The sequence below is a fragment of the Rhinolophus hipposideros genome (assembly GCF_964194185.1).
Source record: "Rhinolophus hipposideros genome assembly, chromosome: 1".
NCBI classification, from domain to species: Eukaryota; Metazoa; Chordata; class Mammalia; order Chiroptera; family Rhinolophidae; genus Rhinolophus; species Rhinolophus hipposideros.
The window spans coordinates 10,668,796-10,682,268 of NC_138047.1; the positions used below are offsets into that span (position 1 = coordinate 10,668,796).

At 39.0% G+C, this 13,473-nt stretch overlaps 2 protein-coding genes across 19 annotated transcripts in view; both read left to right on the forward strand.

Annotated features, from left to right (window-relative positions):
* The window catches only part of LOC308500436 (ankyrin repeat domain-containing protein 26-like), a 185,809-nt gene extending 180,653 nt beyond the window's left edge, over nt 1-5,156 (forward strand). For 15 of the 18 annotated variants that reach the window (XR_013993729.1, XM_081055285.1, XM_081055284.1 and 12 more), the window contains 2 exons: nt 2,417-2,487; nt 3,813-5,156. Coding sequence is in view for 15 of the 18 variants with exons in the window: in XM_081055285.1 (XP_080911411.1) it covers nt 2,417-2,487; nt 3,813-3,839 (98 nt within the window). In the remaining 3 variants the exon portion in view is untranslated. The remainder of the gene's footprint in view (nt 1-2,416; nt 2,488-3,812) is intronic. The other 3 variants (XR_013993730.1, XR_013993731.1, XM_081055279.1) reach the window with 1 other exon arrangement.
* Nucleotides 1-13,227, forward strand: part of LOC308496052 (aldo-keto reductase family 1 member C15-like) — a gene marked incomplete at its 5' end in the record, with an annotated part of 236,040 nt that extends 222,813 nt beyond the window's left edge. The window contains one exon of the mRNA XM_081044654.1: nt 13,089-13,227. Coding sequence (XP_080900780.1) covers nt 13,089-13,202 — 114 coding nt within the window. The 3' untranslated portion in view covers nt 13,203-13,227. The remainder of the gene's footprint in view (nt 1-13,088) is intronic.
* Between the last annotated feature and the right edge of the window lie 246 nt (nt 13,228-13,473).

The following is a 13,473-nucleotide window of genomic DNA, read 5'->3' on the forward strand; positions in this document are numbered from 1 at the left end:
TATAGATTTCATTCCCTAAGGGCTAAGATTTTGTTTTCAGTAAATGTTACACCGATTTTGAAATGTAGAAGTCTTTTTATATCTAATATTTCTGTGTTGTTGAATCAATTTTCCCTCTTTCGATATCATATTTCATGTTGATAGCTCATCCTACATCATTTCTTAGAGAAGTTTGATACACCTTTTTGCACGAGCAGATTGAGAAACTGCTCGATGGCTGTAAAGTAGATGATATAAGAAGTGTAGGCACACTAGTAGCCCACATTGGTTTGAAAAGAAATGAATATTTTTATAAACTGGTATTCTATAATTGTATATCCCAGCTGATGGATTCATGACACTCTGTCCTTTGACAAATGAATTATGCATTCAACAGAACTCTTATGACAACTGTGTGCTTGTTCAATTACAGTCAAATTGAAGAACATGATAAATACTTGTAGTCTGATGGTATCAATGTTTCTGATGCATTGCAGTCAAGATATGCTGTGGATTCTATCCTCAGCTTTCCTATTGACCCAGTCTTCAGATAAAAAATATTATCTTTTACGTGCTCACAGTCTTCTTCTTACTCATACCTTTTAGTTTCCGTTTTACAAATGTAATTGATTGATTTCACGTAAATAATATAGATGTCATTGCTGGTATCCATGTTTGAGAAAAAAGATATTTACAAGAATAAGAAAAAGAGATTTAAAACATGTGCTCTTTAACTAAGCACACGTTTCAACTTGTGTTTTGAACTCTAAATTTCCCAATTTGGAATTCATGTATTTAATAGGGGTTCCCCGAAGTTTATTATCATATACGAACTTTTTTCCAGTATCCTAAAATGCTCATTTGAATGTTGACCTTTACCTAAAGGAGCCTCCAGTTGCTAACATGTCAATGTATGTTTTTACTTTACGTCTCTTAGTGTTGTTATACCAATGATCTTAGGCTAACCTGATGTTCTGATTAGCAGATTCTGTGTGTGTGGGGGGTGGGGGGGGCTGGTGAGCTTATGGTGTGTTTGATTATTTAAAGTGCACGGAAGAATTAATCATAATGAATATTTGATACACACAATCTTTGGAAACTTTGGGGTCTTAGGATCCTTTTCGCCATTAAGAATTAAAAAAAAAAAAAGACAGAAAGAATTGTTGAGATTCCAAAGAGTTTTGTGTTAGTCAGGAGTATCTGTTGATGTTTGCAATATTAGAAATTAAAACAGAGAAATTTAAAGTACTAGAACATGTAGTCATATATTCCATCAGCCCTTAGAGATATGACCCAGTCACCACGAGAAATATGATGTTACCACATATTGTGGTTGTCGATCACTCTCGGGACACTTATAAGAGAATGAGAGTGAAAATGGCAAATGATATTTAGTATTCCTGAGAAGATAGTTTTGACCTCTTCGGGCCCCTGAACTGATACATCTTGGGACTTCAGGGACTCTCACATTACATTGAGAGCTACCTTTTGAAACCCCATACGGGGATCATGGATGTGACATGACAAAGCTACTCCTCGTGTTGTAACAGGTTAAAGCTTCACCTCTAGAGTCGTTTCTTTTCTGTTGCCCCTGTCTTAAAAACTCTCAATCGCAGAATTTTCTTAATTAAAAAAGGAAAATAATTTTGTTCTATATTCCATTCTGTGTTGTGACACTCTGTACCCTTTGGAGGTAGCCAGATCAGACCTAATCTGATCCTATCTTTGCTGGAAGACATAAGGTCACCCAAGGCTGTCATTTGTCGTATGAAGTTCTGTTTATGTAAGGCATAAAGGATGAATTCTGTAGATATTGGTGCATTTAGAAAAGACCATTTCCTTGGAATAAGTGGTCTCTTATTTGACGTAGTACCATTCACGAAAAGTTTTGAAACCCACATTTTACATGTCTATTTATAAGTTAAAATAGGTGGTTGGATATAACTTTTGATAATAAGATAGGCATCCATAGCCTGAACAATCTTAACTATTAAGAACCAAAGCTGTGATCGGAAACACATTATGTAACAGAAATTGCTGAATGGCAACACTTCATGGACTGCATCTGTGTGAATGGCAGGTATAGGACACATAAAGTAACGTGTACTATGAATGAGTAGCGTGTTTGGGGAAAGGGAGGATATAGGGCTGCTTATCTGAAGTTACTCTTAGGAGGTAGAGAACAGAGTACATGGCGACTTGATACGTGGATTTTGACATGTTTGTATGCCTTCAACTTTTTGACATCAGTTATTTCCCAAATAGTTTGTTGCAGTTTTAGATAATCAGAAGTATTTTTCAGTCAGTGTTCAGTGAAAGACTAAGCTTAATTTAAACTCTCTATTGATAACATGTTATTTTCTGTTTTTATAGAGATTATACTTTTTATCAGTGTCCTGAGTAGTTCATTATAACTAACGTATAGATTTATCTGCAGAAATACACGTAAGCATGGAATCAGAGCAAGAGCAAGTGAGGCTTGATGGAAGTGAAAATAACCACTATCATGTACGTGAAAATTTTCTTTTAAATTTCTAGTACAATGTCATTTTTTATGCATCAATAGTGTAACACGGCCATTGAAATTCACTTTCCAGGTAGCCTTTTAAGAGTCAATAGGTCATAATTGAATATTATTTTCATCACATTTGAACTGCTCACAAAACTTGAAATATTGTTAGAATCTATAGTTACTTGTAAATCAATTTTATTCCTGGAATTGAGGCAAAAAGCAAAAAACAAAACAAAACAAAACAAAAAGTCCTGAATATATTTTGGTTCTTCATTGTTATCAGTTTCTTACATGACAAAGAAGGTACCATCGACTATTGAATCAGACGATTAAGTGGTTGAAATTATGGACACTGTGCAAATGCTGACCACCGAGTCGGACTCGTGTGAAAGGAGTCATCATTCTCAGTAGTTCAAAATTGGGAGTTTTGTATGGCAACTCACTAAGGCCGAGGTTAGAGATGGACTCTGCCTTGGGACCTCTGTGTAATTGACTTCCAAGTCTACATTCAGGGAGAGGATGGGGTCATGAAATCAACTCACCTGCCAATTAAGAGAATCACACCCTGCACGATGAGAACTTCCGGGTGGCGTACAAGCATTCAGTTTGTAGTTCCTTTCATTTTGGTGTAGGAAATCAGTCCGTAGTACTCATTGTTTCTCTCCGCTCACCTCAGCGGGTATTAGAATCAATTGGAACAGGAGGCACCAGGTAACTCTATGAATGCATAACCCATCCACAGTATATACTTTGAATGATTGTTTATGAATTTGTTTTTCTTTCTGTTTCATGTCAATGATTTTGGCTCCTAATAATTTAAAGTTTGCCTCTTCTCCAGGTATTAATCTTTAAAAAAGTTGTTACGTTCCCTGTAGGTACTCACTAATTAAGATATGGTGGAGTGAAATATTTTAGGAAATGTAATGTATCCGAATATATGCAGAGTTTATACTTTTACTGTGGATTTGCTATATTCTCAAACTGTAAACTCTATTTTAAAGTGTGTTGAGATTTCTTAATCATGTATGCCTTCTCATTGTGTATCTTTTCCAAATCTGAGACATAAACTTCTCTTAGGATTTGAAAATTCTGTTTTCACTTCCATGGATTCAGCATCTTATATTAAATTTTTGAACGTTGATGAATTTATGCTCGTATAAAGTTGGAGATTTGGGATATCCACTTACTGCAATCAGTGGGATAGCCATTTATTGCAAGTTTTTCATTATATAAACATATAGGTTCTTCTTTAATTTGAGAGGATATCACAATATGTCATTTCATTAAGGGCTAGCTACAAGTCTTTTTTTCTTTTACTTAGGTTTCTGAGAGTCATGAAATACAATAAGATCTGTGGCATGAAATTGCCACATCAAGACTGAAACTAAACACAGCTAAAAATAAGCAACGGGAAATGGAAAAAATGTGTTTTGAGCATATTCCAATTGTAGAAGGAAAGATCGACCAATCTCAAAACACAATAAAAATGCTTGAGGAAACGCTAACAGAAACCAGATTTCAGTATCATCGACAGCTGAATGTTCTGACAGCTGAGAATAAAAGACTAACCTCTGAACTGGGAAGTGAAATAAAAAACAGAGAAAGACTGGAAACAAAAGTTGAATTCTACCGTTGTAGACTGGCTACTGCTATCCAAGATTTTGAGCAGAGTCAGGAATCGAAAAGAGGCATACAGCTTACTTTCCAGAGAGTAGGAGAGGAACTGTTTGCTTTACGGGAAAAACTGAGTTTCGATCTATCTAACCTCGCACATAACAATGAGATTCTTTCTCAACAACCTTCTAATACTGAAAGTAAATTCCGTAGCCTAGAAACTGCCTACCATCACAGAAGAGAAGTTCTTAGAGAAGCTAATTTGCTGATAGAACGCGTTCAGAGAGACCTAGACCAAAGAGAGTGTCAAAAACGGAAATTGAACACATGTATCAATGTGAACGAAGAAAAGTGAATACATACGTTGCAAAGCTGGAATGCCTAGAGGAGAGGTATTCTTACCTAAAAAGTGAGAATATGTTGCTTGGACAGCAACTGGACGATGCTGGCAACAAAAGTCACAATGCAAAGAGAGTAATTAATATCCAAGACCAGATTCAGGATATCCTAAAATTATTTCAATCTCAAACAGAGAAAGTAGCCCTTATGATGAAGGAGACCAATAAGGTGGTAAGCAATGAATGCACTCACTTAATCGAAAGACTGCCTCAGCTTGAAAACATTGAAGCAGCCACAGAAGTATCCACAGAGATAAATAGTTTTCAAATTTCCTGAAAGAAAATTCATTGTTCAGATCTTTGATGACAGTGAAATGTTGAATGTACTTGAATATTAAAACTATGTATACTACAAAAGTATTTGCTGTAGCAGCTTAAAAGCATACATTGTATCCAGCAAATAAAAATTATACCTGTGAAGTGCTTCACTTTGAGGAAAGACATTGTGTTGCCCTTAAAATACTAAAGCAGAATTTGTTAATAGATATAGATTGATACTAGCAATTTAGTCTTCTACTGCTAAAATAATAATTGAATCTTTCTGTCACCACAGCATAATACCACTTCTCATTAATTAAAATTTCTGATTAGGTAAATGAGATTCTTAATCACTATTCGTTGAATGAGAAAATAAATGGAAGCTGTAATACTCTAAAAGAAAAAAAAGTACATGAATTATTTTTTCAGTAGAACTTATTTTTAAAAGTTTTTAACTATATGAGTCCTTCTATCTGAAATGTACAGAATATGGTAAGTCCATACCAACAGAAGACAGATTAGTAGTTCTTGGGGCTGGTGGTGGCAGGAATGGGGAGTGACTGTGTAACTGGAATGGGTTTTTTTTTTGGTTTCATGAAATGTTTCAGAACTAGAGATGATCGTTGTACAAAATTGTGAATGTACAAAACTCTACTCAATTTTTCCCTTTAAAATGGTCAGTATTACGTTTCTTGCCTTCCTCACTTAACAACATGTATATATGTTGCTCTTGAAGGGGCTACTTTGTTCCTTGCAGTGGCTGCAGAGATTTGCACTGTGCAGAAGTCACATGACTTATTTATTCGGTCCCCTATGGAAGAACAGCCAACTGATTTGCAACTGGCAACACTGATGCTGGGAACCTCTCCAGGCTCTAGTCTGCAGCGTGCTCGGGGGGGGGGGGGAGGATCGGACTGAGCCGGGCTGCGAGGGCGCACAGACTTCAGCAGGCCCCTGCTCTCTGTTCTCTGTGTGTCTAGCACAGGGCTTCCCTGCAGACCTTGTTTGGGAAGGGGGGACAAAAGGGAGGAACAAAACAGAGGACGTAATGACATGGGAGCTGGGTGCGGAGAAAACAGATTGAGCAGAACATGGTCTCTGGCTTGGGAGACAGGCGACCTGGGCTTGAGCCCACACTGCACCATTTCCCAGCTGTGAGACGATGGGCAGCTCACCGATCTTTGGGGGCTAGAGATGCTGAGTGATCTTTTCATAATAATATCTGTGGACACATTAGTGGACACATATGCATACCTCAAAGGATGAAATCACAATTCAGGATATTTTACTAATATAAAAACTCATAAAGTCATAAGGAAGAAAACATTACCAACAGAGTATACAACATCTCTCTGAGATGATTTTTTTTCACTTTTCAAATCCTCTTCAGCAATCGGTTCATTTCATATTATTCTTAAGAAACTTCATTAACTTGGTGTCCTTAGTTGTTAAAGCTAAGTTGAAAATTCTTTCATATCTCAATCTCAGACGTCCTCATCACTTGATTTCTTAGTCCCTTTCTTCTTTCAGTCCTGCATGACAATCGGAGATGTATATGAAGACTTTTAAATCTTCAACTTGGATAATCCTCGTTTTATTACTGTATTTACACTAGATTTTCCCTGCAGTATTCAACTACCAGGCCATATGCAGTAGATAGGTAATTAGACTTTTATTGTAGTGTTTGTTCTCAGGGAAATAAGGAAACCAACATGAATTTTAAAACGGGGTTTTGTATGTCTTTCATACATATAGCAGTGCTCTAAAATGACTCGTGATTCTGTAATCACGTAAGCATTTCTCTTCTACTATTTTAAACTTATCTTTCAAAAATTATTTTTAAATACTTGTCTTGTAATAACATCATGAATTGGTGATTGACAATTTTTTCATTAAAGTTTAAGTGTTTATTATGATGATATCCCAGAAATAAGAAGTTACGTATATCCAAAAAAGGGTATTTTATATTTTAGATTTTGAAATATGTCATTGAAGAATTGAATCCCACGTTTCTATAGCTCTGCTCTTGTTTTATTTTTAAAGTTTCACAAGATCTGTGTAGGGTTTACATTATTGAAAGATATCAGCTGAGTATGTTTTATAAACATCTATCTTCTTAAATCACACGCATTTTCTGAGTAAAGTCATCTGTGTTTACTTAAATGTATCTACCCAGATTTTCCTTCTAAGTCCCCTGGGTGACTCAAATTTGACATGTCTCCAAGTGAACTCAGTGCCTCCAACCTTTCTTTTTTCCTGACTGTCTCTATTCTACTCTGTCATATGTTTTCCCCAACCTGGCAAATAGCACCATTGAAATACTGAAGCAAGAAAAATGCTGGACCGTAACTCTCCCTGGAATCACCACATCCAGTGACTCACCACCTTTCATATTTTCTACGTGTCTACCATGTTTTAGAAGTTATGACCGTAATTCACTTTCTCCATTTTATTTTGAGGTACTCTTTTGGAGCATTGCATCCCCGATGTTCCCGTTTCAATTGCGCTGCAATCACTGTTCTAACATATATTTCCAGTGATGCAGCACCTCTGCTTAATGAATGGCTCTCAATTACATGAGGGTACAATTCACATGCTACCTGACACTTGCCTTCTCTGGCTTGGTTCTGATCTTGCACTTTTGTCTCTCCATACTATTCTCAGGGGTTCTGGTTTACCTCATTCCTTTGGTACCCTCCCTTCCTATATCGACTCATACCTCATGTTTTTGTTCCTGCTGCCCTTTCTAGAACCCTCCTCTGGCCTTCCCTCTGTACTTAGCATAACTTTCCAGGTGCAGCCCTAACTTTGCTGCATCTGCTGAGCTGCATTTACTGTGCTTTATTCAGTTCAAGTGTCCATAGAGCCAGTGATACTTTTCTAACGGTTCTCATGTATCTTTACCCAGACTAGAATTAGGACAACATCTGTTATTTATATTTTCAGGTTCTCTGGGGTTAATTCCTATGTTTAGATGAATACAGTTAATATTTATGGTCTTAAAAACTAATGGAATGAGTGAGTCAGTCAGCAAGTAAATGAATGTGCTCTTTTATTAAGTTGGGTTTTTGTTTTATTTTGGGTTTTTAGAACAAACCAACAAACCGCCAATTAGAAAACAAGAAAATGGTATGGATATTATTCAAAGTGCTTCCCCAGAGGACACCAATAACGATAATTTGACTCCCGTTAATGGAGTTCACAAAAATAATAGACGTGGAATTTTAGTGACCACCTATGAAATTTTAATAGCTTCAATGCTGGTAGAAAAAACATAACCTGTGTAGATCCAAATGTGATATTCATTTCTATTAAGTACTTTTGTTTTTGCTAAGTTTCTTCAAATATATCACGACTACTACCAACATTTTTTCTTACAAATATATCAACCTCTGTAATTCTTCTCTACTATTACTTTTATCTTATTTTCAAAAATGGAGATGGACTTGAATGTGTATTTAAAATGCATAGTAATGAATATTCACAATAATGTTTCTGTGACTACATTTTATAGTCAAAATGACAGCATCAGGATTAGGAGAAGAAGAAGACGTAAACTCACCTGGGGATTCTGAGGTACTGTCTTTCATTATTATGATTATTATCGTTATGATTTAAATATCAGCATTCTGTGATGTTGAAACATAGAAGGTATGCTTTGACTGTACTTTCTCACTGCTGCATTTCCACATACAAATTGTTTTCTCATGGTTTAACCTATTATTAATTCAAGACGTATGTGCTGAATATAATAAGACTGCCTAGCACAATTCTGCTAACTTGCAACATTCCCTGAAAGAAGGCAGTGTAGTATAATGAAAAACACTGAAGTCGTCAAGATCATAAGGAATCAGTTTGGGTTCTGAAGTTAACTTTCCCAGAAACTCAAGAATTGTCCCAAAACGACCTATGGCCAGATATCTGACCATGGTTTTTGTGGGCGTGTAAATGTCCTAATGAGATTCAGAAAGAAAGCGTTTGGAGTATGGTTTTTTTTATAACTGGGAACGTGACAAGATAATGCGTGGTACTTCAAATTATTATTATATTTGTATTGTCAAGTAGATCTGCAAGGAGCTTTTCCAGGGAAGGAAGAGCATGGTGCATAGTCATAAGCAGATAGGATTCTTCTAACAGCACTTGGCTGAGCGCTGGTTTAATGTGCACATACATCCGTATTGTGTATGGGAAAGCATTGACTCTTGCCTTCTTCGCAGTGTTGCTCAGGTAAAATAGCATGCATTGAGTAACTTTCTGCCAACCAACTTGTGGTAATATAAGTACAAAGTAATGATGAGCAAATCTGAGGTGACAGCTGTGGAGATAGGAAGGCAATGATTTTGATACATGTGTCTGCGGCCTAACGATACAAGCAGTGTATTTGAAGTCTGGGAATGTGTTAGCACCCTGGATTGGTCCCTTACTGGCTATGGGATCTTGGAAAAGTTTTTACCCTGCCCACGTCAGTGATCTGATTCATAACGATGGAGTGATACCTACCTTTCAGCATTGTGTAATGAACAGATGTGATAGCAAATGTGGAAACACTTTGTAAACTGTGAAGGGTGCTGTGGAAATGTAAGACGCAGTGATCACAGTGGCTTGTAGTGACTTATTAATATCGGTATTAATATTAATACCGTAACCTGAAGGACAAGGAATGGCAGTGGTGACAAGAACAGAACGGGAAAGTTAGAAGGGGCATGTGGATTTCTAATTTGGGGGTGTTAAGGTTCAGGAGACTGTGACTGGCCATGTCCCAAAGGTCTGATGTGGTTTGGAGTGTGAGGCCTTCTTGATGAGATGTTATGTTTTGACCTGAACCAAAGGTCTGTTATTAGATACCAGTTGTGTGCCGGGCTGTTTGGAAGTGAGTGTTGAAGTTGAGGCGTTAAGCTACAGTGGTAGGAGTAGAAAAACAAGTACCCAATACATGCTTCCTATAAAGGAAATGGAGAATGTTAAATTAGAGAATAAGAGGGGGGGGTTACAGTTGGAAAGGGAGTGGAAGTAGAATTTAAGTGGTCAGAAAAGACCTTTCTGAGTGTGACAAAAGCTGCCAAGTGAAGCAAGAGAGGTAGCCAGTCATGTGAGGGTCTAGAAGCAAAACCCGCTAGACAGAGACAACAGTGGATCGCACTGCTCATCAGTTACTCCGATGTCTTAGAAAGGCCAGGAAGCAGCCTGTGCAGTAACTATCACGAAACCATCTCTATATCTGTTGTTTTGTGTAGAAGAGAAATAAAACATGCATGATAACTGCCTGGCCACTTTAGATGGTTAATAAATATATGTTCTTCTTTTTTTCCCTAATGAAAACTTAAACTATAGTATTTTTGAAGAGTTGCATAAACATGACAAATTTTTGGCTATTATTTAAAGATAAAGAAATATTTTTCTGACTTCCTTGCCATTTCATTCAACCACTTTTTCTATCAAAATATTTTATGAAATAATAGTTTGCTTTTTCCAAGCCCTTGTTTACCAAAATGAAGTAGGTTCTCAATAGTTCTGTTTACCCGCAACGCGATGTCCACCACCGTTTCTTACCCCTGTCAACCCTCTTATTTTGGCACCAAAGCAGTTCTGTCCGTTGGACTATTTAAACCTTGGACTAAGTGCACTTCTTAACGTTTATGTGTACATACTTATTTTCAAAGTGTCCTCCCATGCTGGTGGGATGCAAAGCAGATTTCGGTGTTTGAAGTTAGTTCCTTGATGAAGTGAGCATGGTCAGCAGTGTCGTGTCTGTGAAAGCCTGTGCTCTGGTTCCATGTGCACTTTAGAGTCAGACTGAAGCCAAATGAAGACGAAAGAGGAGGCTGAGCTAGACAGCGTCTCCAGGCTTTTCTGTTTCCATGGTTTAGTTTCAAGCATAGATTGTTCCATTAGCCTCAAGGTCTACAGGCTCCAAATGACCTGGCTGGTGCCAGATACAGCTTTGTACAACCTCTCCTCCTTTTCTGTGTTCCAGCCTGGGGAGGAGGCTTTGCCACAGGACACACGTGGAAAGCTCATTTTCGACACAGTGGGTCTCTGTGCCACGTGAGCAGTGAGTACGGCTTCTGCTTGGGGGAGAGAGGATGGACAGGAATTCAGGAAAGGTGGATCGAGTCCAATTCTGCCACCTGTGTAGACTGAGGCAAGTCCCTGAATGTCCCTCTGCCTCAGTTTTCACAATTCATCCACTTAATAATTCAATAAATACTAAGTGCCTGTGATGTACTCACTACTCAACATCAGTGAATAAAACCAAGGTCTCTGCTCCCCGGAGTATAGGTGCTGCGGGGGTGGGAATGGGAGGGTAGTGATACAGGCAAAGTAAAGATGATTAAGGAAACTGAGGGGTGGGGTGGCTGGGGACACAGGTAGGCAACTGAAAACAGAATGAGTGGGCTGGGCCTCCTTGAGAGGGCGACATTTGGCAGGAAATGAGGAAATTGGTGGTGTGGACATTTGGAGAAGAGTGACACAGGCAGGAAGATGGCCAAGGCCATCTGGTTGAATGAGGTAGGAGAGAACCTGTTGGAGAATCAGCAAGGGGGCACATGTGACTAGAGCTGAAGGAGTTTGGTGGCCAATAATAGGAAATGAGGTCAAAGAGAAAACACGGAGCCACCTTCCGGTTTCCCACGTTCCACCTAGCGCCACTTCCTATTTTCTGGGAGCCTGTTACACGGTCACTCAATCTCATTTTTCTAGGTGTCCAGCTGAAGATCTTGCTGGCTGCTTCACCTCTGTCCTGGCTACTTGCATTCTTCTCTTATTCTGAGCTTCTTACCCATTTTTTTCTATTCCTTCTTCATTCTCCTCTTACTGGGTCAATTTCTGTCTTGTTTATTGACATCTGCATCTTTCCGAACTTTCTCTCTCCTGCTCTGTCTTGTTTTCTCTCCCATCCCGAACCTCCAATTTTTGCATGCTTCCATTTATTACACTTCTCCAGCCAGTTACACAGATAACCCCCCATAGCCTCTTCCTCTCCAAGCCCTGGTAAAGTGTAAGGAGTCAGGATTGGCCAAATCCATTGGCATGTCCAGCTTTAACTGAAGGCAGCTGGAGATGATCTTGAAAAGCCAGGGCTCAAGTACAAGCCCGTGAGCAACCCGCCCCGACCTCTTCTCCCTCCTCTTCAGCTACTCTTTCCTCATTTCAATAAGTCACCAATGGCACTCCCTCTCTGTGTTGTACCTTTGGACATCGGTTGCTTCAATATGTGTTTCAAGTTGTTGAAGACAGTCCCCAAGGCTATGTCACTTTATAAAAAAACATCTAAGGGTCAGGTTGGAGTATAATCTATTAGGCATTATGGTGGTTGGTCCTAGAAATACAGAGGTAGCAGACTACTGACTTATCTTACAAAAGGTCAGTAAAATTGGGACACTCGTGTGTAAAAGAAAGTGGGCGATTCATCTTTAAGTCCAACAATTCTTGAGTTCTGCACCGTGAGAACCACTGAGCCTCTCGATGGCACAAAATCAGTCCCAAACATTGTGAATGTACCTAATACCAATGAACTTTACACTTAAAAATGGTTAAGATGGTAAATTTATATTATGTATATTTTACCACAATAGAATGTTAGGTTTTTTTTTAATTAAGAAGGTTACTTGTTAAGATACATCCACTTTAAGGAGGAACATGTACACTTCCTTAGCTTGGAGAATCATGAAAGAACCCGGGAGCGTGGAGATGACTGGCACAGCTCAGCACTACTTTTAAACTCCTTCCATGCAGATTGAGAGGATGATAGTCAATCCAGGGGTTAAACATTAGTAAGTCATCTTTTCTTCTCTTATTTTTAGATGAAAGTTACAGTTATATTTTCTGCCCTGTGGGAGTTTTCCCTCCACTTTAGGAGATCACCAATTTAGAGAAAGGAAAGAAAGTTGGTTTTGACTGGAGTCATTGGTGAAGAATGAAGGGAGAAGCTGGAGGTTCCCTGAGCTCTCAGGGGGGACTGGAATTTGGCCAAGTGGAGGCTGATCGGTTGCAGGGGGGCAGCGGGTGTTCACACGGGCACGGAAAGCTTCAACACTTGAGGCAGATCCAATCACATGGTTTCCAGCCTGAGAGACTGAGAAGGTCTGCTGACCTCGTCATCTGAGCTTGTTAACCAATGCCGCGATGCTGTCTTTCTCTGAGCAGTAAGCAGAGCTAAGCCTCTGGGAGCTCCCCCAGCACAGCTGAGGGTGACGATCACCTGTTGACCCATGTGACTGGTATTCCCAACTATTTTTGACAGTGTGCCACACAGCACTGTACGTTCCCTGTATATCCGGTATTGGTGTTCCTACAGCCCAACAGGGCTGCTTAGCATTCTGCAGTTGGAATGTCACCCGTACCTCAACCACAGCGAGCTCCTGGCATTCTGCAAGTCTAAGGACATTGTCCTGATCTCGTACACCGCCCTGGGCACTGACTCCAGGAATGAGTGGTAATGGTCTCTGGGAAGTTATTCTCGTCATAGATGCTGTGACTTCTGGGGTCTTTTCCCAACTGTCGGGGGGAGGAATCAAGGATAGACAGCAGGAATAGTTCATCTCTGTCAACTCTTTCCCTAGCCCACATTGTAAAGACTCAGTAAAGCATTATGGAATAATAACATTACTGATTCAAATGTGCATACAATTCAGGAACTTTAGCTTTGAAGAGTGACAAAGTGAGCCTGAGCCACGATTCTGACACTTAATAGTTGAGTGATGTGAGACA